Source organism: Rhincodon typus, chromosome 7, assembly GCF_021869965.1.
Source record: "Rhincodon typus isolate 14 chromosome 7, sRhiTyp1.1, whole genome shotgun sequence".
NCBI lineage: Eukaryota > Metazoa > Chordata > Chondrichthyes > Orectolobiformes > Rhincodontidae > Rhincodon > Rhincodon typus.
In genome coordinates, this window is record NC_063338.1 from 5,170,532 (window position 1) to 5,196,297 (window position 25,766).

At 42.0% G+C, this 25,766-nt stretch overlaps 2 protein-coding genes across 2 annotated transcripts in view; one reads left to right on the forward strand and one right to left on the reverse strand.

Annotated features, from left to right (window-relative positions):
• The window catches only part of bmpr2b (bone morphogenetic protein receptor, type II b (serine/threonine kinase)), a 297,603-nt gene that overhangs the window by 157,104 nt on the left and 114,733 nt on the right, over positions 1 to 25,766 (forward strand). The gene's annotated exons all lie outside the window — the stretch shown is intronic.
• LOC109922330 lies at positions 15,735 to 23,533 on the reverse strand. Its single transcript, XM_020522358.2, has 2 exons — positions 21,978 to 23,533; positions 15,735 to 18,066 (listed from the first exon to the last, which is right to left on the reverse strand). The coding sequence occupies exons 1-2, from the start codon at positions 23,055 to 23,057 to the stop codon at positions 17,620 to 17,622; spliced, it is 1,527 nt and encodes a 508-aa protein (XP_020377947.1). The 5' UTR covers positions 23,058 to 23,533; the 3' UTR covers positions 15,735 to 17,619.

Sequence of the window (25,766 nt, forward strand, 5' to 3'; positions counted from 1 at the left end):
GTGTGTGTGTGTGTGTGTGTGTGTGTGTGTGTGTGTGAGAGAGAGAGAGAGAGAGAGGTGGGGGTGGGATGGTGAAAACAGCATTGCTTCCTTGCAAGCCTATCAACAACTGAACACCCTTCAAGTCTATGGCAATACAAACTGCAGTTTGTAGGAGACTGTTGCTAGGCAACCTGCTGCATTTGGCCCTTTCTAAAAACTCAGGCTTTATGTCAAGCAATTATAGGCCATTAAGCATTCTCTTATCTCTGTTTTAAAAGCTTTTCTCCCTAAATCTCTTGACTTTTTGTAAACAGTTCTTTAGCCTTTTAACTTGTTCCTTCTAAAATGTCATATCTTTGCAACCCAGAAATGACCAAATCTTTGTTTTTTCCAATTCTCAATCCATAAGTTTGTGTTCCCATCATTGTACCTCCCACCTCTCGTCACATCTGAAAAGATATGGTGTTGATATAACTATTGTCCCACATTAAGCCTTTCTGTATCCTAATACTCCTATGGAACTTGCACCTTCTTTGAACATTGCACCTTGTCCCACCTCCCTGCTTCATTTAAAATTATAATTTTATGATGTGCATGTACCATAAAAATATTCTCATAGATATCTTCACTGTTTTTCTCTCTGTTATCTCTCAACCTTGACAATTTCAACCTCCATTTTAATTCATCATGTTCCGTCTACAAAGTTCACTGCTCCAGTATCATCCCCTTGTCTCTCTCTCCATATAAACTCCGCAACACATATTCACAGTCACCTCTTTGACTTTGTTACTTTGCTCTTCCCATCCAAATTGAAGGTACTCCCACTGAACAATAAGGTAAGGAATTCCAGTGCTTTAACTCTGTGATGATGGAGCAACCATGACATATGTCCACATTGGAATAACACATGTCTTGGATAGAAATGGGAAGGGTCAGATGTTTCCATGTTCGAAGTGGCAGAGGTTTTGATTTTGGGAAGTATTGCGAAGATGCCTTGGTGGATTTGGTTTAGTATGGACTTATGAAGACAATCCCGAATGACTGACTGTTCAAGAGGCCTATCCAATAAAAGAAAAAGCAAATCAATCAACTAGTTGCATGAGAACATACGTAACAACCAAGAGCAGGAGTAAGCAATTCAGTCTCTCGAACATGCTCCACAATTTAACACAGTCATGACTGATCTCAGCCCGGTCTCATCTGCACTTTCCTGCTCGCTTCCCATAATGCTTTAGTCTATTCCTAACCAAAAATCTGTCTACCCCCTCCTCAAATTTACTTGGTGTCCCAGTGTCTGCCACAATCTGGGGTAGTGAATTCTGCAGATTCAAGACACTTTGAGAGAAGTAATTCCTCCTTATCTCTGTTTCAAATCTGCTATCCCTTAGTCTAAAGCTGTGACCTCTCATTCCAGATTACCCCACAAGAAGAAACATCTTCTGTACACATACTTTCTGACTCCCCTTTAGCATTTTATATACTTTAATTAGATCTCCTCTCATTCAACTAAAATAACAATACCTTTCTCTGGCAAACCTGTTTTCAAAAAATATCAGTTATTTTAAAGATAGTGGGAACTGCCGATGCTGGAGAATTTGAGATAACAAGATGTAGAGCTGGATGAACACAGCAGACCAAGCAGTTTCAGAGGAGCAGAAAAGCTGATGTTTCGGGTCTAGACCCTTCTTCAGAAATGGCAGAGGTGAAGGGGATTCTGAAGTAAATAGGGAGAGAGGGGGAGGTGGATATAAGATGGATAAAGGAGAAGATAGGTGGAGAGGAGACAGATAGGTGGAGAGGAGACAGACAGGTCAAAGAGGCGGGGATGGAGCCAGTAAAAGTGAGTGTAGGTGGGGAGTTAGGGAGGGGATACGTCAGTCCAGGGAGGACGGACAGGTCAAGGAGGCGGGATAATGCTGGTAGGTAGGAAATGGGGGTGGGGCTTGAGGTGGGAGGAGTGGATAGGTGGGAGGAAGGACAGGTTAGGGATGTTGCTTGGCCTGCTGTGTTCATCCAGCTCTACACCTTGTTATCTCAATTATTTTAAATTTATTTCAAATGTTTATTTTCATCATCGAATTTGTGCAAATTTGACACATGATGGGGTAGATCCTTTAGAGGATACAATCTGTGTATATGCTGCTTTCCTTAATTAACCAAGTTTTGTTGTCAAGTGACTGTAAACTTTGTCTTGCATTATCATTTCTAAAACTTTCCCACCACCAAGGCTAAGCTGACTGGCCTGTTAGTTAATAGGCTCATCCTTATACTTTCTTGAGCTAGGATGTGACATTTGTAATTTTCCTGTCCTCAGTCACCATACGATATCAGAGGAGAATTAGGCCATTTAGCCCATCAAATTCTACTGTTTGGTCATGACTGATACATGTCTCAACCCCATTTTCCTGTCTTCTCCTCATAACTCTTGATCTCCTTACTAAATAAGAATCTATCTATCTCTGTCTTAAATACACTTAATGCCTTGGTCGCCACAGACCTCTGCAGTAATGAGTTCCACGGATTTAACTACCCTCTGGCTGAAGAAATTCCTCCTCATCTCAGTTTTATAGGGTCAACCCTTCACTCTGAGACCATGTCTTTGGGACCTAGTCTCTCCTACTGGTAGAAACATCTTCTCCAAATGCACTTTATTCAACCTCTCAGTATGCTGTAAATTTCAATGAAATATGCAGCCCCCATCCTTCTAAACTCCATCAAGTACAGATCCAGAGTCCTCAACCACTCCTCAGATGACAAACCCTTCATCCCTAGGATCATTTTTCTAAAACTCCTCTGGACCCCTCCAACACCAGCGCATCCTATATATCTATGGAGGATTCAAAGATGCAGTGCAATTTCCATCTTTATTTTTCGCAGTACCCTTGGATAAGTATGGTCCTTGCAACTTAATCAATTTTAAGGACAACCAACTTATCTAATTTTTAAGCCCCCCTCACCCGGCTCCTCTTTAACTGTGACTTTTGCTGCATCTTCTTCCTTGGTAAAGACAGGTGCAAAATACTCATTTTGTGCCTCAGTCTGCTGTCTTTTTAATCCCCAGTTGGCCATACACCTTCTTTCAACACTTAGAGTCATAAAGTCATACAGGACGGAAACAGAACCTTTGGTCCAACTCAGCCATGCTCACCAGGTTTCCTAAACTAAACTAGTCCAATTTGCCTGTGTTTGGTCCATATCCCTCAAAACCATTAAGTAAAACACCCCACAGTATAATAAATTGTCAACTCAAGAGACCAAATAGTAGCTGTCATTGGAATTTGTAATCCTGTGTTTTGGAATGTAAAGATGTATTATTCTCATCTTGCCATCTAATAGCTTCAAGAGCTGTCGGGATTTTTGGCTTCAACACTCAAACCAGAGCTTATTCCATAGCACAAATTACTGCCTTGCATCCAGGTTCTCATGTCCTGCTGCAATAATATAAGTTGAAGTAAGGTGGAGGATTACATTTTTTTTTGAGTATTACAGGATGGAGGCCATTTGGCCCATTGTTCCTGTGCCAGCACTTTCAAAAAGCTTTCCAATTAATTCGACTTCTGTTCTTCTACCGTGCCCTTTACATTTATACTTTTATTTTCTTAAGTACTTACCTAATTTCCGTGTAAAAGTGACTATCAAGTCTATTTCTGCTTCCTTTCGGGCAGTGCATTCCAAGTCATTTCAACTTACTTTGTGAAAAATAATTCTCATCTCCTTACAGGCGCTATCTGACAATTGGGTTTCCTAGTTAACAACCCTCCTGTAAGTGGAAGTTTCTCCCTATTTAATCAATCCTCTAATCATCTTATAAAAAGACTCCTTTTACTTACATTCAGTCTTTCTTAGGTTGTGGGCACTATTGACAAGGCTTTAAATTGAGTGGCTTTCCTGACCATTTCAGAGGGCAGTTAAGAGTCAAACACACTGCAGTGAGTCTGAAGTCATCACAGGGAGGCCAGTTGGACAAAGACAGCAGATTTCCTTCCTTAGAGATCACTAGTGGACCAAATGGGTTTTTACAACAATTTGTGATAGATTCATGATCACTAGTAGCTTCCACTGGACATGTTTTCAATTCTGGGCTTTATTAGCTTTGTTTAAATTCCACCAGCTGACATAATGGGATTTGTACCCATGTCCCAGAGCCCTGGCTTCCGGATTACTAGTCCCATGGCTTTACCAGCATGAGACCATCTCCCTTATTATTTAACTTATATGAATGAAGAGTTCAAATTTTCCTAGCCTTTGAGAATCACAGGCCTATAGGAGACTTTAGATAGCCTTTTACATTATCCTCTATTTTCTTTTCAAATTCTTCCTTTGTTTCTTGTATTTTTTTCACTTCCCCTTCTATATTCCATAGAGCTACATGTATGATCCCCCTCACCTCTGTCATATGCACCTTTTCTGCTTTATCTTACTTTCAATCTTTCATGACCTAGAGCGCTCTAGATTTGTTTGCCTTATCTTTCCTCCTTGTGGTAAATCTGGGCTGTAATTGAACTATCTCCTTTTTAAAGGCAGCCAGTTTAGCTCCAGTTAACCTGAGCCAGATCTACTCTGATCACCATTCTCTAATTGATGAAGTATACGACGCTACAAACAGTCTTAAGACAGATACCCTGAAGCCTTGCTCATCATAGCCAGTGACTTCCTCCAGGCCAACCTCAAGAGTGTGCTACCAAAATGCCATCACATCTCCTATCCCACCAGAGGTCTGAACATTCTTAACTATTGCTATACAACGAACAAAAATATCTACTGCTCCGTTCCCCCATCTGCATTTAGAATCTAGTAACGTGTAATGAGGTAGGCTAAATAAGACATCTCGTATTAAAAGATCCTCTGGGGGTAGCAGTCACAACATGGTAGAATTTCAGATTCAGATTGAAGAAGAGCAACTCGGATCTCAAATTAGTGTCCTCAACTTAAATAAAGGCAATTACAGGGATAAGAAGAAAGAATTGTCTAAAGTGAGTTGGGAAAATAGACTAAGGGGAAGGTTAGTTGATGAGCTGTGGCAGATATTTAAGCAGGTATTTGATAATGCTCAACAAAAAAATTATTCTGGTCAAAAGGGAGGGCAAGATCAGAAGGATGAACTGCCCATGATTAATAAAGGAGAGCATCCATTCAAAAATTAAGGCATACAAAGTAGCAAAATTTAAAGTTAGGCTGGGGTTTAGCAAGTTTTAGGAATCAGTACCGTATGACTGAAAAGCTGCTAAAGGAGAAGAAAATTGATTGTGGAAGTAAATTGGCAAGAGATATAAGAACATCAGTAAGACCCTCTGCAGGTATATAAAAAGAGAGTAGCTAAAGTAAGTGTAGGAATCGTGGAGGATGCAACTTGTGAATTAATAACAATGAACAAGAAATGAATAGGTAATTTAAAGCAATATTTTGCATTGGTCTTCACTGTGAAGGACACTATAAACATCAAAGATAGCAACTAAGCATGATGCTAATGAAAGGAAAGATCTTTACAGGATCTGAAGAGGGACCAAGTAATGACAAAGTAATGGGACTGAAAGCAGAAATTTGCCAGGACCTGATAGTCTGAATAAAAATAAAAGGAAATGGCTGCAGAGATAATGCAGGCATTTGTTGAAATATTCCAAAACTCACTAGATTCCATTCGAGAAGGAAGGGAGGCAAGAAACAGGAAACTATAGGCCAGTTAACGTAGCATCTGCCGTCGGGAAGCTAGAGTTTATTATTAAGAAGGAATAAGTAGCATCTGGAAAAGATTAAGGCAATCAAGCAGAGTTAGTTTGGTTTTGTGAAAAGGAGATCATATTTGACAAATTTGCTAGAGTTTTTTGAAGATCTAGCAAGCAGAGTTGATAAAGGAGATCTGGTAGTTTTAGTGTATTTGGATTTACAAATGGCATTAGATAATGTGGCACACAAAAGGTTATTGTAAAAGATAGGAGCTCACTGTACTGGGGTTAATATATTCGAATGGATTGAGGCTAGGTTAACACAGACTGTGGAGAGTCAGGATTATTGGATCTTTTTCATGTTAGATATAACTAGTGGTGCGCCACAAGTATTGGTCCAGGTGCCTCAGTTATTTACTATCTGTATTAATGACTTGGAGGAGGAGTTGAAGAGGTTAATGCATGCAAATTTGCTGCTTATACATAAATAGGTGGTAGGGTACGTTGTGATGAGGACATAGGAGTCCTATGCAAGGGCATATAGATAGTTTGAGTGAGTGGGCAGAAAATTGGCAGATAGAGTTTAATGTAAATGAAATGAAAGGTAAGGGGACGTAATGCACTTTGGTAGGAAGAGTCAAATGGCAGACTGTTATTTAAATGGGGAGAGACTTGAGAAGTGAGGGATTTGGATGTTCTTGTGCATGAAACACAAGAAGTTAGCATGAATGTGCAGCACGTAATTAAGAATGCAAGTAGAATTTTGGCCTTTATTGCAAGGGGTTGAAGTTTAAAAACGGGGATGCCCTGTTTCAACTGTACAGGGCGTTTGTTGGTGAGGCTGCACCTGGAGAACTGGTCCCTGTATTTAAGAAAGGATATGCTGTCATTGGAGGCAGTTCTAAAGTAATTTACTTGTCTGATTCCTGGCATGAAGCATTGGCTTACAAAGAATGGCTAAACACGAAATGCTTTTATTCATTAGAGTTTAGAAAAACGAGGAGTTATTTGTTAAAATATACAAGATTCTGAGGGGGCTTGACAGGATAGATGTTGAGATGATGTTTACACTAATTGGGAGATCTTGAAATAAGGTACATAGTACATATAAAGTACATAATAAGGGTATAATCATTTAAAACTGAGACATGAAGGAATTTCTCCCAGAGGGTACTGAGAGTCTGTATTTCTCTATCCCAGAGAGTTGTACAGGTTAGATCACAATGTATTTGTAGAGGAAATAGATTTTTAAAATATCAGAGAGTTCAATGCGAAGATGAGCTGGCACAAGAGAAGAGTTGAGGTCTCTGCAGATAAGCATGATCTTGTTGAATGGAAGGGCCGGCCTGAAGGACCGAATGGCCTATTATTGTTCCTATTTCTTATATTTTTATCACATTCCCCAGAACGAGGTGCAGCAATGCTTCCTTCCTCTTTGTACTGACAATCTCTGGAGATAGAAAATGATCCTGAACACACTTTCAAAACTCATGTTAATTTCTTGAAAATGTACCCCTCTTTTATCTTAGATAACAAGGTGTAGAGCTGGATGAACACAGCAGGCCAAGCAGCATCACAGGAGCAGGAAGGCTGACGTTTCGGGCCTAGGCCCATCTCCAGCAATAATATAGTCCAGCAATAGAATGGCACCTCTATTGTTTCTCATCTCTAACCAAATAGATTCTGTTTGTGAGCTCTGTTAAGATAGCCTCTCTGTCCACATTCTAATGTTTTCAATTAATACTGCTAACAGCCCTTTTTTCTTTCCTTCCCTATCTTTTCTGAACAGCTTATATTCAGGAATAGGTAGTATTGTGTTCTACCGTTTTGATCCAGGTCTCCACAATGTCATACTTCCACAATGTCATACTTCCACATGGCTAACTTTGCCTCCAGCTCATCAATGTTGATTTGCGTACATGTGCAGTAACTCTTACTACATTCATTGTTACTATGGTCTGACCTCATACATCACTATTTCATACCCTAGTGCTATATATCTTTCCTAATTCTCTATTCACCCGCGTGTTTCACTTTAATGTTATCTCCTGGTTTCCACAATCTTGCCAAGTCAGATAATAGCTTCCGAATAATACTGAGAAATGACACCAAGAACAGTGGCCCTGGTTCTGTTCAGATACAACCTGAGATGTGTGCACAGATTCTAGTATCTTAGGAAAATTAAACTCATCCTTCTGCACCAACTGTGCAGCCAAACATTCAGCTGCTGTATCCTACTTCTGTACTCACTTGTACATGGTACTTAGAGTAATCCGACAATTATTACCTGTGACATGTGGTTGACTCTTAACTGCCCTCTGGGCAATTAGTAGGGGGACAATAACGTTCTGTTAATGGTTTCTTCCTTAGCTCTCAAACTTTACCTGCAGGGCCTCATCCCTCTTTCTAATTATTTTATTGGTACCAACATGAACCCAGACTACTAGCAGTTCAGCCTACCCCATGAGAGTGATCAGCAGCAGCTCAGTGACATTCTTGTCCCGGGCACCAAGGAGGCAGATACTATCCTGGATTCACTTCTATGGCCGCATGAATGCCTGTCTGCTCTCACTATTCAATTTCCTGCCACAATTGCTTTTTCAATCTTCATGTTATACAGCTAGGCTAGCTATGATGCCCTGGGCTAGGATTTTTAAATTCATTTATGGGATGTGAGGATTGCCAGCTGGCCAGCATTTATTTCTTGCCCTTGAGAAGGTGGTAGTGAACTGCCTTTTTGAACTGCTGCAGTCCACCTGCTGTGGGTTGACCCCCAATGCCATTAGGGAGGGAATTCCAGGATTTTGACCCTGCAACTGTGACGGAATGGCAATATATTTCGAAATCAGGATGACTTGAAGGGTAACTTGAAGATGATGGTGTTCCTATGTATCTCCTGCCCTTGTCATAGAGTCATAGAACTGGACAGCATGGAAACAGACCCTTTGGTCCAACCCATCCATGCTGACCAGATACCCCAAACTAATCTAGTCCCATTTGCCAGCACCTGGCCCATATCCCCCTAAATCTTCCTATTCATATACCCATCCAGATACCTTTTAAATGTTGTAATTATACCAGCCTCCACCACTTCCTCTGGCAGTTTATTCCATATACACACCACCCTCTGTATGAAAAGATTGCCCCTCGGGTCCCTTTTAAATCTTACCTCTCTCACCTTAAACTTATGCCCTCTAGTTTTGGACTCCCCATCCTGGGCAAAAGACCTTGTCTATTCACGCTATCTATGCCCATCATGATTTTATAAACCTCTATAAGTTCACCCTTCAGCCTCCGACACTCCAGGGAAAACAGCCCCCACCTATCCAGCCTCTCCCTATAGCTCGAACCCTCCAACCCTGCATTACCTCCCTGTTCTTAAACCCTATGCCTTGGCTAATAAAGGTAAGTATCCCATGTGCCTTCATAACGACTTTATTTTCTGGACCCCCACCTTAAGGGACCAGTGGACATGCGATGATCCTTGATCCCCCAATGATCCTTGGTGCTTCCCAAGTGCATCACCTCACACTTATCCAGATTGAATTCCATTTGCCACTGAGTAGCGTAGCCAGCCAGCCCACTTGTATCATCCTGTAATCTAAGGCTATCTTCCTCAATATTTTCCACCACACCAATTTTTGTATCATGCCCAAACTTACTGATTAACCTTCCTACATTCAAGTCTAAATCATTCATAATTACCACAAGTATCAAGGGCCTCAACACTGATCCCTGTGGAACCCCACTTAACTCAGGCTTTCAATCACAATAACACCACTTGACCCTCTGCTTCCTGTACTTAGCCTATTCCAGATCCAATTCATCACATTTCCTTGGATTCTACAGTCTCTTACCTTTGCTTATCAGCCTCCCATGCAGAGCCTTGCTGAAGTCCAAGTAGATTATGACAATTGCATTGTCCTCTTCTTCATACCTGGTCACCCTTTGAAAAATTCAGTCAAGCTGGTCAGGCATGACCTATCCTTTACAAAACTATGCTAACTGTTCTTGACTAATCCCTGCCTCTCTAAATACATGAGATAGTAGGAACTGCAGATGCTGGAGAATCTGAGATAACAAGGTGTAGAGCTGGATGAACACAGCAGGCCAAGCAGCATCAGAGGAGCAGGAAGGCTGACGTATCGGGCCTAGATCCTTCTTCAGAAATGGGGGAGGGGAAGGGGGTTGTTAAATAAATGGGGAGAGAGGGGGAGGCGGATAGAAGATGGATAGAGGAGAAGATAGGTGGAGAGGAGACAGACAGGTCAAAGAGGTGGGGATGGAGCCAGTAAAGGTGAGTGTAGGTGGGGAGGTAGGGAGGAGATAGATCAGTCCAGGGAGGATGGGCAGGTCAAGGGGGTGGGATGAGGTTAGTAGGTAGGAGATGGGGGTGGGGCTTGAGGTGGGAGGAGGGGATAGGTGGGCGAAAGGACAGGTTAGGGAGGCGGGGACGAGCTGGGCTGGTTTTGGGATGCAGTAGGGGGAGGGGAGATTTTGAAGCTTGTGAAGTCCACATTGATACCATTGGGCTGCAGGGTTCTCAAGCGGAATATGAGTTGCTGTTCCTGCAACCTTCGGGTAGCATCATTGTGGCACTGCAGGAGGCCCAGGATGGACATGTCGTCTGAGGAATGGGAGGGGGAGTTGAAATGGTTCACGACTGGGAGGTGCACCCTTGACTGTGTCTTCCGCATTTCCCGCAACTCATCCCCCACACCCCCTCCCCGCAATAACAACCAAAACAGAATCTCCCTCGTCCTCATGTACCACCCCACCAATCTCCGGATCCAACGCATTATCCTCCGACACTTCCGCCATCTGCAATCCGACCCCGCCACCAAAGACATTTTTCCCTCCCCAACCTTATCTGCTTTCTGGAGGGACCACTCTCTCTGTGACTCCCTTGTCCGCTCCGCACTCCCCTCCAGCCCCACCACACCCGACACTTTTCCCTGCAACCGCAGGAAGTGCTACACCTGCCCCCACACCTCCCCCCTCACCCCCATCCCAGGCCCCAAGAAGACTTTCCACATCAAGCAGATGTTCACCTGCACATCTACTAATGTGGTATACTGTATCCGCTGTACCTGTTGTGGCCTCCTCTACATCGGGGAAACCAAGCGGAGGCTTGGGGACCGCTTTGCAGAACACCTACACTCGGTTCGCACTAAACAACTGCACCTCCCAGTCGCAAACCATTTCAACTTCCCCTCCCATTCCTCAGACGACATGTCCATCCTTGGCCTCCTGCAGTGCCACAACGATGCCCTGGAGATTTACCTACTTTTAAGCCTGCTAGACCACTCAGAACCTCTTCTCTGTCTATGCTAATATCTTTAATTATATAATAGTCCTTCTCCCTAACTTCTATACTCACATCATCCCTCTCAGTAGTGATCACTGACACAAAGTTTTCATTTGGAACCCTACCTATGTCCTTCGACACCATGCGCAATGCACACAATGGTCCTTAATGGGCCCTGTTCTTTCCCTAGTTATCCTTTTAGCCTGGTTATGAAGAAGACCAAACCCCCTCAAAATATATCAACGAGAGAGCCTAACTCTTATTACATTTAAAGGCAAGTGTGAGGCGCTGAGTTCCAAATATGATTCAATTGATCTACCACTAGGCTTTAAGCAAAACACACTTCATTCTTACAGCAAACAACAAACAGCTTACAACAAACAAAAAAAATGGCAAAACTTTAACTCTATTGAAATTTTTAGTAAAGTAATATATTATTTAACTACTAATCATCAGCTGTTCCAAAACAGTATCATCCAGTAAATATACCTTTAGTAAAGGCAAATTTATCAAAACAGATTTTTCTCATCTCTCTTCCAGTCCAGGAAAAAAGAACAGTGAAAGAAATCATCCAGCAGCAGAGAGAGAACTCAAGCTATTTGCTGCAATAGAGAGAGAGCTGTATCTATCAAAACCCAACTCCAAAACCCCAACTGAAAGCAAAACTAAAACTTTGGGTCTATGAGAGCCTGGCTCCATCCATTCATGCTTCTATGTCTAGTTTTAAAACAAAACACTCAGGAGCTCAAAGCTGTTTACCTACTGGAAGACATTCTGCCGCCTCTGTGGCAACACCTTTCTGCAAGAGAAACAGCACAGAACAAGTCTCTCTTTTAAAGGCACAGTACCATCACAGCAAGATAACTTAGGGATTTTACCTGCTATTATCCTTTCATGTCCTCTTTTTCCTCTTGTATTTCCTTTTTAAGTTCCCCCTTGCACAACTTCTCTTCAGCCTAATGAAAGGATAAAGGCTTCATTGCCAAAAATTAAGTACAGTACCATCCCTGTCTTGTAGGGCATTCTACATTGTGGTTCAATAAGCCCTCCTGTCGGCACTTTAAGAATTCTGCTCCCTCTAAACTTTTCCATAACAACTTGCCCCCTTTAATGCTGGGGAAATTGAAATACCCTGCTGCCACTACCCTGATTACTTTTACACTTGCCTGAAATTTGCTTAAAAATCTGCTCCTCTGTTTTTCTTGGACTGTTAGGAGGCTCCCAACAGTGTAATTGCTCCTTTTGTTTTTTTAAATTCTACCCATATGGATTCATTTGTGGAGCCTTCTAAGATGTCATCCCTCCTTACTTCAGTAATAGAATCCCTAATCAATATTGCAACACCCTGTCCTGTTTTAGCTCCTTCCTCGTCTTGCCTGAAGACTTTATATCCTGGAATATCGAGCTGCCAATCCTGCCCCTCTCCCAAACATGTTTCGGTGATAGTAATGCCATCCTACACTAATGTTTTAATTTGTGCTTTCAACTTATCTGCCTTGTTCATTGGACTCCTAGCGTTAAAATACAAAGCATCCAACCTTGCCAAATTCTCTTGTGCCTTAACTGGCTGATAATTTCTATGCCTTTCTGACTCGCTTGCTGTCTTTCCTAATCTGCTGAACCTTCTGTCAGGATCCCAGGCCCCTGCCAAGTTTATCCAAACCCTCCCCAACAGTATGAGCAAAACTCCCTGCAAGGATGCTGGCCCCACTCTTGTTCATGTGCAATCCATCTGCTTTGTACATGTCTCACCACCCCCAAAAACAGTCCCAATGTCCCAGAAATCTAAAGCCCTCCCTCCTGCACCATCTCTTCAGCCAAGCTTTAACTTGGATGCACCTTCTATTTTATACTGATTAGCCGCACTTGGAGTATTGTGTACAGTTTTGGTCACACTGTTATGGAAAAGATAGTCAAACTGGAAAGAGTACAAAGAAGATTTACGAGAATGTTGCGAGGAGTAGTAGGCCTGAGTTATAGGGAGAGGTTGGCCAGGATAGGATTTTATTCCTTGGAACGTAGGAGAATGAGGGGTGAACCGTATTGAAGTGTATAAAATCGTGAGGGGCTTGAAAGATTAATGTGTATAGTCTTTTTCCCAGGGATGGGGAATTGAATAAGAGAGGGCATAGGTTTAAGGTGAGAGGGCAAAGATTTAAGGAGGACTTGAGGAGCAACTTCTTTACGCAGAGAGTGGTGCATATATGGAATGGGCTGTCAGAGAAAGTGGTTGGGGCAGGTACAATAACAACATTTAAAAAACATTTGGATAGGTACATGGATGAGAAGAGTTTAGAGGGATATAAATCAAATGCAGGTAGTTGGAACTAGCTGAGGGGCACCATGGTCAGCATGGACCAGTCTGGGCTGAAGGGCCCGTTTCCATGTTGTATTACTCTATGACTGTGTGTGGCACTGGAGTAATGCAGAGATTACCACCTTTTAGGTCTTATTTTCTAGTCTATTTCCTAGCTGCCTAAATTTTTGCCTCATTCCCTTTTTCTACCAGTGTCATTGGTACCAGTATGTACCACAATCTTTGTCTGTTTGCCCTACCCTTTCAGAATGCCTTCCAGCTGTTCAGTGATATCCCCAAACATGGGATCAAAGAGGCAACATACATCCTGGAGTCTCTTTTGTGGCTGCAGAAACACCAATCTGCTCCCCTTACAAATTAATCCCGTTTTTTCCCTCCTGTCTTGTGCTGTAGACCCACCCATGGTGCCATGAGGTTGTTTCCCATTGCTTCCTCCTGCACAGTCATCTCTCTCAACAGTATTCAAAATAGTAACTTTTGGAAAGGGGGAATGGCCCCATAAGAGACTCCTACACTACTTGCCTTCCTTTACTCTGCCTGCTGGGCACTCAAGCCCTGTCTACCTGTTCATCATCTCACTGAACATGTTATCCATGACATGTTAAGCATAGTAGATACTCTACAGTGAAATTAACGACAGCTCCAGCTCCAAAACGTGGTTTGCCAGCAGCTGCAGCTGGATACACTTCTTGTGTACATGGTCACCAGGGGCTACTGACTTCCACAATTTGCCACATAGCACAGGATCTGCACTTCACGTGTGTGAAGTCTCCTGCCATGACTTCCTTTAAGCCCAATTGTTGCTCCTTTTAAGAAAAAACTTAATTATACTTCAGTAAGAATACCCTAAACTTGCCGTGCGCTAACTGTACTTCCCTTACCCTACTTCGCTTACTTATATTATTTAAATATATTGGCCCTGACTTTCATTTATTCCTGTAGTTAACCCCTTCTTGCAAACATTACACATTTTAAAATCACAAACCAATCAAACTACCACTTATTTGTGAAGTCACCATTTAATTTTTTTCCCCAATCAGCAGTATCTGTTATAGTATGCCTCCTCCTCACTGATTTCCACCTGATACTGAGTCTTAATATATCCCCTTGCTGTGGACTCCCCAGTCCTGGGCCTCAATACATCCTCCCCGCCACCCTGATCCTGTTGCTCATGCCCACAAACCAGAACCCATTTCTCAAACAATAATCTTTGAGCCTGCAGTTCCTATTTTTGGTTCAGGGTTTGGGCCCAATTAGAAGTCATGGTGGGTGGCCCAGAAAGCCTGCTTCGAGGATCCGATACTGTTCAACATTTAAGAATAAAAAGAAAAGCTGGAAGATCCTTTGAGCACTCATAACTCAGGACAAGCCATGCCCCCAACCACTACACTTTGCTCTTTCACCAACTATGCCAACTCACTTGGTATCCATCATGCATATCTCTCCATAATCCATGCAGAGATGAGATAAAATAACTTTGTGTATATTGCAGACTTCCTTATATTGAGAAAAAGACTTGCATTCATTTTTAAAAATTCCACATGTATGTTATAGATAAAGCCTTCTGACTACAAACATTTCATTCAAATATAGCAAGAATCAGCATCAGCTTAAACTGACAATTAAACTGTGATTGGAAGGCATACCACTGGGATAGTGAATGGTTGTGAAATCAACCATGTAGCAGTAATTCACTAGTAGAAGTCATCAGGTTTATGTTAACAGACAGAGTGAAACTGCAGGCAATTTTCTGAAAGGTTTAAAGGGAACTTTTAAATGCCTTGACATTTTTGACAGACACTTGTGGCAGGTTTCTTTCAAATGTCCCTTCGACAGGTGCTTCTGATGGTTTTGATAGTTGATATTTAGAACTGTGTTCCAATGAACTTGACAGTAATGAGTTTGTGCTTTTAACACACATTGTACCTACTTTTAACAATTTCTAAAGGCACCTGAATTCCCCAAAAGGAAACCGTCCCTCCACCCAATGGCATCAGATGCGGCCAGCTGGTGACCCAGGACTAGGTCCAAAAAGGGGTACCTTATCTCTCTTTATCGATATGCTGGATATCTAAGTGAATCCACATTGTTCAGACCTGCTGTGAAGAAGCCTAATAATGTTGTCATGTCAAAGTCAGATTTTAATGGAGATAGCTGATATTTCAAATGATCTGTTAAGGCTGTGTAAAACATGGCCGGCCTCCTCCTCCTCCTCCAACTCCTAATCGACTTTCTGACCCCTGTAAAAATAGGACATGCAGTGTTTGAGGGTGGAATTTAGGATTTCCAAACACTTATGCCATTTTTGTCACATTAGCGAATCATTCTAAAATGTGACCCTATGCCTGCAATTATAAGGAAATATAACTTAGCATATCGCTAATTTCTAGACTTTATCTACAAGAAAACCCTCATAGCCCAACAGTACCTGTTTATCCAAAGCATGCTGCACCTGCAGTAGGAATTGTTTCAAACCACAATTAATTTTATGTGAAGCAGTTTGGAATTGTTATATATTAAAATGCTACAGAAATATAACTTTTCAGTCGTTAGACACAGGATCATGTTTACAGAGTTTGAACAGTATCTGAAATATAAGGCAATGAAACTACAGGAAATCATTACAGGAATTAATTACAGAATAATTCCTTTCTGGTTCAATTTATTGGTTACTTGAAACAGCCTGACCTGTTTTAGAGATACATCAATATTAGTCTAATATCTATTTACAATGGCAAACGTGCATGACAATGATCCTGCCTTGTATCATCAACTCTGGTGGGCTACAATTTTATGAAAACTTTTATATTTAAACAGATACAACACAGGTTGGATGCACAATAGATATCTCAGCACTTGTCCACGTGGAACTCTTGAGGGTAAAGGACAGCATAGGATTGGTGTATGTAAATTTCCCACACTGTCTAGTCAAACACTCCCAAACCAAAAGAGAAAGTTGCAGGTTTTTTTTGCCTCAACAATTAACCTTCGCCAAAATTCCTGAGATTACATCATTGTGGGACGGTTTGCTTTCCCACTGCAAACTGTTGTGGTTTGGCCTTGTGACATTGCCAATTTAGTGTTAAATTTGGCATTTTTTTTCCTGTATGCCTGATAACTTGGATTGATGTATATTCTCCAGATCAATTCTTTTGTGATTTTTATTTATGACCAACAGAAAAAGGGGCTGGATTCAATATTGAAATATTGTCTAGCCCCATTGCACCATCTAGTTATGTTCTGGTGATATGAAGTAGTTCAGGCCAAGCTACCAATTCCTGTGATGCTGGTAACAAATCAGAATTAGGCACTGACTTAAGTACAAGAACAAGGCTACTCATGCTAAAATATTAATATGGGCAGCATGGTGGCTCAGTGGTTAGTACTGCTGCCTACCGTACCAGACACCCAATTTCAATTCCATGCCCAAGGTAACTGTCTAGAGTTTGCACATTCTCCCTGCGTTTGCATGATTTCTTCTGGGTCCTCTAGTTTCCTCCCACAGTCCAAAGATGTCCAGTCTAGGTGGATTGACCGTGCTAAATTGCCTATGATGTACAGAGATGTGCAGGCTAGGTGAATTTGCTATGAGAAATGCAGTGTTACAGGGATAGGGTAGGGGGGTGGATCTGGTTGGGATGCTCTTTGGAGGGTCAGTGTGGACTCAATAGGCCGAATGGCCTGCTTCCACACTGTGGGGATTCTATGATTCTATGATTCTCTGATTAATGAATCAGTGCACATGGTATGGCGATAATCATGGAGTTTTAAAGCAGATCACGTTTCTCTGGTACTCAGTAACTGTAAAACTGGCCTATTATTGAGCTGCACAATTCTCAAACACTCTAATTTTGATTCCAATTCTGAATTGAACTAGCTGACCTCAACTATGGTAACAATCAAGACATTTCTGCCTTCACACCTTGGTCTAGAAAGGGGGAAATTAGCTTGGGTTCCTGCTCTTATCAGTGTCCAGAGATTCCAGCTAGAAATTATACTTGAATGTTTGTGAGGAAATATTGTTTTCCCAAATTGAACAACTTGTTGAGACAGTTGGGTCCCAGGAAGATTGGTCACTTGACAACTGAACTCCAACCTTGCAAAAGTGAGTTCATTTTTGAGCGAAGGAAAAGGCATAAAACAGCACCATTGTGTTAATACGAAAACAAAGTACTGCAAAAGATGGAAACCTGAAATAAAAGTTTAAAAAATGGTGGAAAGTCTGTAGTCCTGTAAAGAGAGAACATTTTAGGTCAATGACCATTTGTCGGAGCCATCTGATACTAACATGAATGTGTGTAATCTGAATTGTGCAATACTGAACTTGAAATTTACGTTGCTTGGCACACTTATAAATTTAATTCTAGTACAATGTCTCCTTTCACTATTTTTAACTTTGTAATTGTCTGGTGTGAAGTCAAGGGCATCAGTGGTGAGGTCCTAGATGGCATTTCAATCTTCAGTACACCATCCTGTTCTGTGATCATCACCTCAGGTCTGCTGAATATAGTTGTAGCTTCTTGTGGATGATCAGTCCCATCTTCAGATATGATGATGATATTGCTTGGGCCTTCATCTGGCGAAGAACTACGGTCATCAGACGAGGATGATGATGAAGGCGAACAAGCTGACGTCTTCTTCAGTGGATTAGGAGGCTGCAGGCAGTCTGACATTGCCTTCATCTGAGCAGGAGAGGCTCTCCTGTAGCCTTTTGCCAAACTGCCTGTAGGCCCTGTGCGTTCTTTAATTGACTGCTCGTCAAAGCCACGGTTGTACAGGGTTGTTGCACTGCTGACCTGTGCATGCATACAAATAAAGAACAGTTTAATCAGGTTGGAATTCCAAAGATTGGGAAATGTCTGAGTGATAACAGGACAGCAAGCAGGGATTGAGGAGTCTGGAATTATCTAAACCTATAGGTTCACTAGGAGAAAAACCAGCCAGTATCCCAGTAACCAATTACAACCTCTTCCGTCAGGCAGAAGATACAGAAAGTTGAACACACGGACCAACAGGTTCAAGAACAGCTTCTTCCCTGCCATTATTAGACTGCTGAAAGGACTTTCTAACTTCAGATAATGTCGATCCTTGCTTTGTGCACCTCCTGTGCAGTTTTAACCTGTGTGCCTCGCTCTGTCTAAGTATCCTATAATCTGTAGTCCTTGTTTGGTATATTCTGCTTGTACTGTTTGCAAAACAAAGCCTTTTGCTGTACTCAGGTACATGTGACTGCAATAAATCAAATCAAATCAAATCTTGGGCTAGAAAGTGCCTGTGTCTGATAGGATTTGGTTTGGCTATTACACCCAAATGAATTAACTGGACAGCATTTAATTGTCTTATTTTGCACTAGGATGATGCACGAAAGTGTAGCCAGTAATTTTGGAACAGAACTCGGGCGGCACGATGGCTCAGTAGTTAGCACTGCTGCCTCATAGCACCAGGGATCTGAGTTTGATTCCACCCTTGGATGACTGTTTGTGTGGAATTGAACATTCTCCCCGTGTCTACATGGATTTCCTCCAGGTGCTCCGGTTTCCTCCCACAGTCCAAGGATTTGCAGGCTAGGTGTGTTCGCTATACTAAGTTACCCATAATGTCCAGGGATGTGCTGACCAGGTGTGTTAGCTATGGGAAATGTAGGGTTACGGAGATAGGGTAGGGGTCTGGGGCTGGGTGGGATGTTCTTTGGAGGGTTGGTGTGGACTCAATGAGCAGAATGGCCTGCTTCCATACTGTAGGGATTTTATGATTATCATGGAGACAGAGAGGAACTGACAGGAAAAGATTCCATTAATTGGATAAGGATTGCTGATCTGCTGCATCACTTTGAGTATTATAGATAGCAAATACTATATATGGATGTGGAATTTTTTTGAGTTAATACTGCCTGGTGGGATCTTCCCACCACTAGGTTCAAAAGCTGAAAATTCATGAACAATACAAATCATGAATAATTTAAAAGTATTACTTGTAAAATTAGCATTAGAACCTGACAGAAATTTGATTTCATGGATTTATAAATAAGGAAATCTACAGGTTTGCTGCTCAATATTGGTGAGTTGTACAACTCAGTTTGCCTGCTACTGAGCTAGGGTGCTGTTTGGATTGGGAACATGAGGAGAGTGCACTACCTATGAAATTAGCAGCAGGTAAAGTGGAACAAAGATCCCTCAATGATTATGTGGTTACAGATGCTGTTGTTTCTGATACTGAGGAAAACAGGCCAGAGGATCAGGTTCCATTCCAATCCTGTACTGAGTTAGATGATTTTGTGAAGAATTGCATGGAAGATAGAGGATAGAAACAGGCCCAACAGCCCAAACAGTCCACAAATATCCTCTGTTTCCTTGTCTCATATGTGCCATTAGTTTACACTGAATTGAATTTGTACCATTTTCCTTAACTTCTTCCAGTGGCAGCAAATCAGCCTCTAGTTTTGCTCTTTCCCATAAGTCACAGCAGTTGCTTTTGGTTGACTTTATCAAGACTTTTCACAGCCTTAAAGATCTCTATCACGTCACCCCTCAGACTTCTCTTTCAATGCACATTCAGCCTTGGAAGGTTGTAATTTTTCTTTATTGTAGTTAAGAAGTTTGTAATTCAAGGGTTTGGAACTCAATATGGACTGAACCCCAACCCTTGTTGAACTTTTCAGCTTCCTGTTTTGTAATGTTTTCCAATCTACTATACATTAAGCGTTAAAGAACATTTGCTATTGTTGGTCCACTTCATTGACACAGCAAATCTAGTCAAGCTGCTATGTTCATACATACGCAGAATTATTTCCTGTTGTCTTAACTGAGTAATGTCCCTGCTGGTCTGTGGGACCAGTTTTGATTTCCAGTCTTGAGTTACTTGATCTCATTATGTGTTGCATTAGCTGGTGCCAAAATTTGCCCTTTGCCTCATTATTCAAAGGCAAATTAGCCAGAATTCCTGTTCTTAATTGCTATCCAGTGAAATGACCCTTAGTGAGAAATAAGTATATATGGACATCAGATGAAAGTAGGGTTGTTTTGGCCCTGATGTCTTATACAACAAAATAGCCTTTTGATACATTTGTGCTAATGGATGCCAACCGCCAGTTGCTTATATTTCAATAAACCATTTTGCCCCCATGACAATATTTCCGTCCTGGTGCTTCTAAGGTGTTCCAACAAAGTTTAACACAAGCTGCAGGAATAAAACATTTTCATTTAGACATTTTCCATTGACACATTTTACAGCCTGTAGCATTCAGAATTGAGTTTTACAATTTCAGAACATGATCTCAGTCCTCCATTTTTATTACCTCTCTCTGGCCATTTCTTGTTTCTGCCTTGTTGACTTTGCTGTCAGCAGAACAGATCCATTTTTAATCCTTTCCCTTCCTCTCCCTCTTCTGTCAACAGGATTAAAAAAATCATTTTCCAGCCCCTTTCACTTCTGAAGAAGAATCATCTAGAATGTGAAGTGCTAGCCCTGTTTCCCTCTAGATAGTCTTGCTGAGTTTCTCCAACACTTTGTTTTTATTTTAGAGCTGCCTCGAGGTTTTCTGCCGTTCAGAGTGACTGATTTTTGGGGGGACTGAATGGAGTGGGATGAAGGTTGCTGCTGGGTTAAATCAAGAATATTGTAAAATGAATAAAGAAGTGAATCAGAATAAATTTGAAATACAGAGTTCTTAGTCCAGTTGGAAATCTCCGATGAACCTTTATGTTAAGGACCGTCTTTATTACAGAAAAGAACTGTGATGCTACACACGGGGTATAAGCTATACATGCAACTGGTCTTGATGGAATATAAGGCATGGTGCTCATTATATTCTGTATATAGCACAGATTCATATCACTCTGGTCAGAATCTTCCAGTAAACCCATCAGAAATTTCTACTGGTTCACTGTAGGCATCAATTGAGCTACCAGCCAAACCTACTTTACAAAAGTGGAATGAGAAACCTTGATGCTAGATGATAGTCTGTGATGTGGGTCATCAAATAAGCTTATTTTGAATGGACTTGGAGCATATCTATGTAGTCACAATTTGTCTACTGTGATACAGTCATTGTAGCAATGGAATATTGCTGTGCAATATCATTGCTACTTGAGTATGCTTGTACAGTGCTTGTCTTTGAGTGTGAAGCACAAATGTAAATTGCTATATCTGTAGAGCATCATTACAAGAAGGGCAATGGTGCACCAGGATGCAATACTGTGGCATTGTAGAATTGCATGTTAGCACCATGATATTGGTGGAATACAGTTTAGGGCACTTGTGTTCCACCAGCTCTGAGATGCTGCGTGTCATTCTTTACTGCCACGGAGGAGTCTGTAAACTTATACCACCAATTGTCTTTGTGTAATCTGGCGACTTGGGTCCAAAGATAGATGGGGTCTTATCTTCACTTTAAAAAAAACTTTCAGTGACCTGGTTAAAAATAAAGTACCTATAGGAAAGCTGAATTCAGGAGAATTGGACAGCGATTCTGCAATTCAGCAACATGATTTTCATGTTATCTAGAAATATGCAGTCACTTAGAGACATCTGAACCAATTACAGAGAAGTTAGCTACCCTTGGTGCCTCATAACACCACTTGCCATTGTTGTTTCCCCTAAATCCCCAGTCACAGAAACATTCCTTTCAGGACCAACCTTTAAGCTAGAACAATTGCATTTACTTCAAAATAGTAGTCAGCTTCAAATACTACAATTCATTATTGCTTACCCTTCCAGAATGTCCAGTATGGTGCCCTGAAATTCCTGCAGCTTCACATATCTCTTTAGAAAATCGCTCCAAAGTGTGAACTCCTATTGCCTGCTCAGAGAACTGCATGGTTCCAGGTACAGGGCGGCGGTAAAACGGGCCTTGTGGGGGAATCATATTGAGGTAGCGTCGCAGCAGTGAAACTATGCACCTTGGATTCAGGGAATCTGCGTACTGTCTCGTCTGTACAATTTTCAACTTGTCAAGGCTGTCCTGAGGATTGCTTGGCCTGCCAGTAAACTCCACGTATTCACCGATCATGTCACATCCAAACTCGAACTGGTCGACTGTTAGTTTATGGTGATCCTTAGCGGCACATAGGGAAAAGACTTTGCACACGTAGAAGTAGACAGCATAACTGTAGCTCTTTGCATCTCGTAGATGGAAGACCACCTGCCACAACCTCTCCTCATCGTCCTCAGTATATGGCTGGGCCTGCTTCCTCACCAGCCCAATTCCGAGTCGCTGGAGTTGCTTCATCCGATCGTCAAGGGTAGCCCGGAATTCGGCAAAGTCCAGTTTCAGCTTGTTGAAGAAATCAATGTCGCTGCGCCTGCAGTTTTCCCGCAGGTGTCGCAGGATTGAGCAGCACAGGAGACGGAGAGAATTGGGTGGGTATTCTGAGCCGTCTTGTCTCCGAACTTCAAGCACAAATCTGCACAGCCAGAAATTCAGTTCATCATGGGTGATTTCATAGCAGAGTTCGGGCACGTAAAGGAAGAGTTCATTACGCTGGACACCCTGCTCCATGACATAGCTATTTCGAGTTTTAGCCCACTCATCCCAAACTCTGACACCCCAGGCTGTTGCTTTTTTTGTGTTATATGGAATCCCACTGTCTTGTTGCAAAGCCAGCAACCTCTTCTCTTCCATAGTGTGTTTGCCAGACCAGACTTTGCCCTCTTCCTTTGTCAACAAGCAGTCTTCTTTGTTGTCCAGATCAGGCTCCTTTTCTTGCTTAAAAGAGATAGAAGTCGGAGACAAAGAAACTGCTATAGCCCTCGCATCTTCCTGTACAACTTTAGGATCAAACTGATCCATTTATCAGCTGAAAAATTGAAGTTCAAAACAGGCAGAAAAACAAAGGGAGAAAAGGGAAAGAAAACTGCTGCACTGAGACTTAAACTCGCCACTCAGGCTGGGGGCCCCCCGCAGGGTGTTATCAACAACAGCTGCGTGTTAACTGATATACCCCTGCAAGGCGAGGTTTAACTGCTATTCAGCTGTATTTGCAGAAATGATTCCCAGAGGCATTTCAGGTCACGTGAGTAGAACCAAGCAGACAGGGCTTGGCAAGGGTCCCTCTGTTCTTCAAGGAAATGGAATGAAACGAAATGCCAGCCCTCATCAGGCCCCTCATTAATCATCCCTAATGTGTGTTTATTGCTAGCTGGCAAGGTAGAAGGCTGTCTGCTCTTATAAAAAGCAGATGAAGGCGGAGAGTGAAACAAGCCTTGGCATTATGAGTTCAGAGCTTTCCTGTTCGCTAAGGCCTAGTTCATGAATGATTCTTGTTTTGCTTCTTCTGCTGCATTGCTTTGGATGTATGGAGGAGGTGGGTAGAGGTGGGAACAGAAAAAAGGATGGTGCAGTCCTGTCTCTCCCCCCTCCCAACTTTTTTTGCAGGGACGATTTTATTAAAATACATTTGAAAATAAAAGCAACAGTGCTCTGTGAGCTGCTCCTACCTGGAGATTTAAGCCATAAATAATATTAACAATAATTTTCAGATCAGGTTTTTTTCAGTGAAAAGGTCATTTTAAAAGAGATACTAAAATATGCAAATTGCTATCAACTGATCATCAAAACACATGTTCCGTCAGATATCAGAGTAAGGAAACAAATTTTCCTCTTCCTATAATCATTATAAGGGTGAAAAGAAACACACCAGTTCCTGCTTTCGTTAGATTAGGTTGAGTGCCCACCCCCATCACCATGCAAACAAAAGGATTGGACTCTACCATGTGGCAGGAAAAGAGAAGGGAGCAGTAACCATTTTGCACAGAAGCTTCCATTCACATGCTCTGACACAAATTCTACTACAGATCACAATAAGGAAACTCTTAAGTTAAAGCTGTTTCCTTCTTACCCCTCCATATCTGTAGAATCATAGAATCCCTACAGTGTGGAAGCAGGCCATTCAGCCCATCGAGCCCATACCGACCCTCCGAAGAGTATTCCAACCCCGACCCTATCCCTGTAACTCTGCATTTCCCATGGCTAATCCACCTGGGCAATTTAGCATGTCCAATCCACCTAACCTGCATATGTTTGGATTAACACATCCATCTCACACGGAGAAGCGATGGAAGCCTGGCATTAGGTACCTAATGGCATGAACATCAAAGAAATGCTTCTATGGCTGAGGTGGGTTTAATCCCCGGCTTTCTGGTTTGCTGTTGCAACCTCCACCACACAGACAAAGTTCTCTCCTTTGCGGCACTTTCTCTTTTCCTCTCACACTACTGCTCAAGCTTATGCACTCTCATATGAACACATACTGACACCTGTTCTCCCTTTCTCTTTCACTCTCTCCTCTTCAGCTCACAAAACAAAACCGTTAGTTCTACCCCTTCCACACCACCCCATGACCACCACCACAGCCTGTAACTTCCAATATTTAGAACTTCAGATTTTTAGGGTGCCACCTTTTGGTCTTTTGGGTGGGCTGTTTGTGTAGAAAAGTGCTTACTACCAGTACATAAATTCATTTTCGAGTGAATTATTATCAGGGATGTTCTGAGAAAAAAACTCTGCCTGTTTTGACCAGGGTGCTGCAGTTAACTTCAGTATCCATGGGTGAAAGATGGGGAAAATGCCCAGAATTCCTGCTGTTACTTTTCCTTGACGGGTGTGAGTGACAGGTGTGAGTGGATGTCTGGTGAAGGAGGAATAAGGCTTACAGTTGAAGGTCGTCCGGTTCAAAGATCTATTCTTCTACTCCTGGGTACCAAGTTTTATTCTTTTTTAAGTAGGAAGCAGCAATTTTATCTGGGAGGTTAGGCTGAGAGATTTCTTGGTTGGATGCATTAAGTGAGCTAATATAGTGAGTGTTGCATTCCACAGATGCGGTTATAGTAATGCAGCTCAGCCAGGTAGAACTTGGCCACTGTGCAGGTGTAGTGATGGTGTTTCTATGAACCTTTTCTATGCTTTCATATGGAGTATTGTTTCCTGTTAATGAGGGCATTTTATCTGCACTCTTTTGAGGCATTTGTTAGAATTATCCGTCTATTAGGAAAGATTCTGAATCACTTATAAAACCTAATTTACAGCCTGACCCCTCCCAGACCACATCCAGGTGCCAGCAATCTTCCAGCACCTTTCCAAATATGAACCAGATCATGAAGGTTAGCCTGCTATGCAACCATGTGTGGCATCACAAAATATTTTCTGTCCACTACAAACACGTTTTCTGGAATGAATCATTGGATAATGTTGTGGATCAGAAGTTCTAATTGCTTCTTCCTTGCCTGGCTCAGAATTAGAACCAGTTGTAGTATTAGAACCAATTGGTGCCTTCGCAAAGAGTTCATGTGTTTCTTTGTACGTTGACTCCACCAGGATTCTGTGTGCTCAGTTGTTTTCAACAGATACCTGCGTTACTGCCCGCTTCTATCTCCTTCCCAAAATCCACAAACCTGAATGCCCTGGTCGACCCATTGTCTCCGCCTGCTCCTGCCCCATCAAACTGATCTCCAACTATCTAGACTCCATTTTCTCCCCCTTGGTCCAGGAACTCCCTACCTA

Bases quoted from the DNA above. Each gene is read 5' to 3' on its own strand.
- LOC109922330 (XM_020522358.2), bottom strand. From the start codon at position 23,057: ATGGATCAGTTTGATCCTAAAGTTGTACAGGAAGATGCGAGGGCTATA. The intron at 18,067-21,977 runs GTAAGCAATAAT...ATGCATGCACAG, and splicing joins ATACTGGACATTCTGGAAGG to GTCAGCAGTGCAACAACCCT.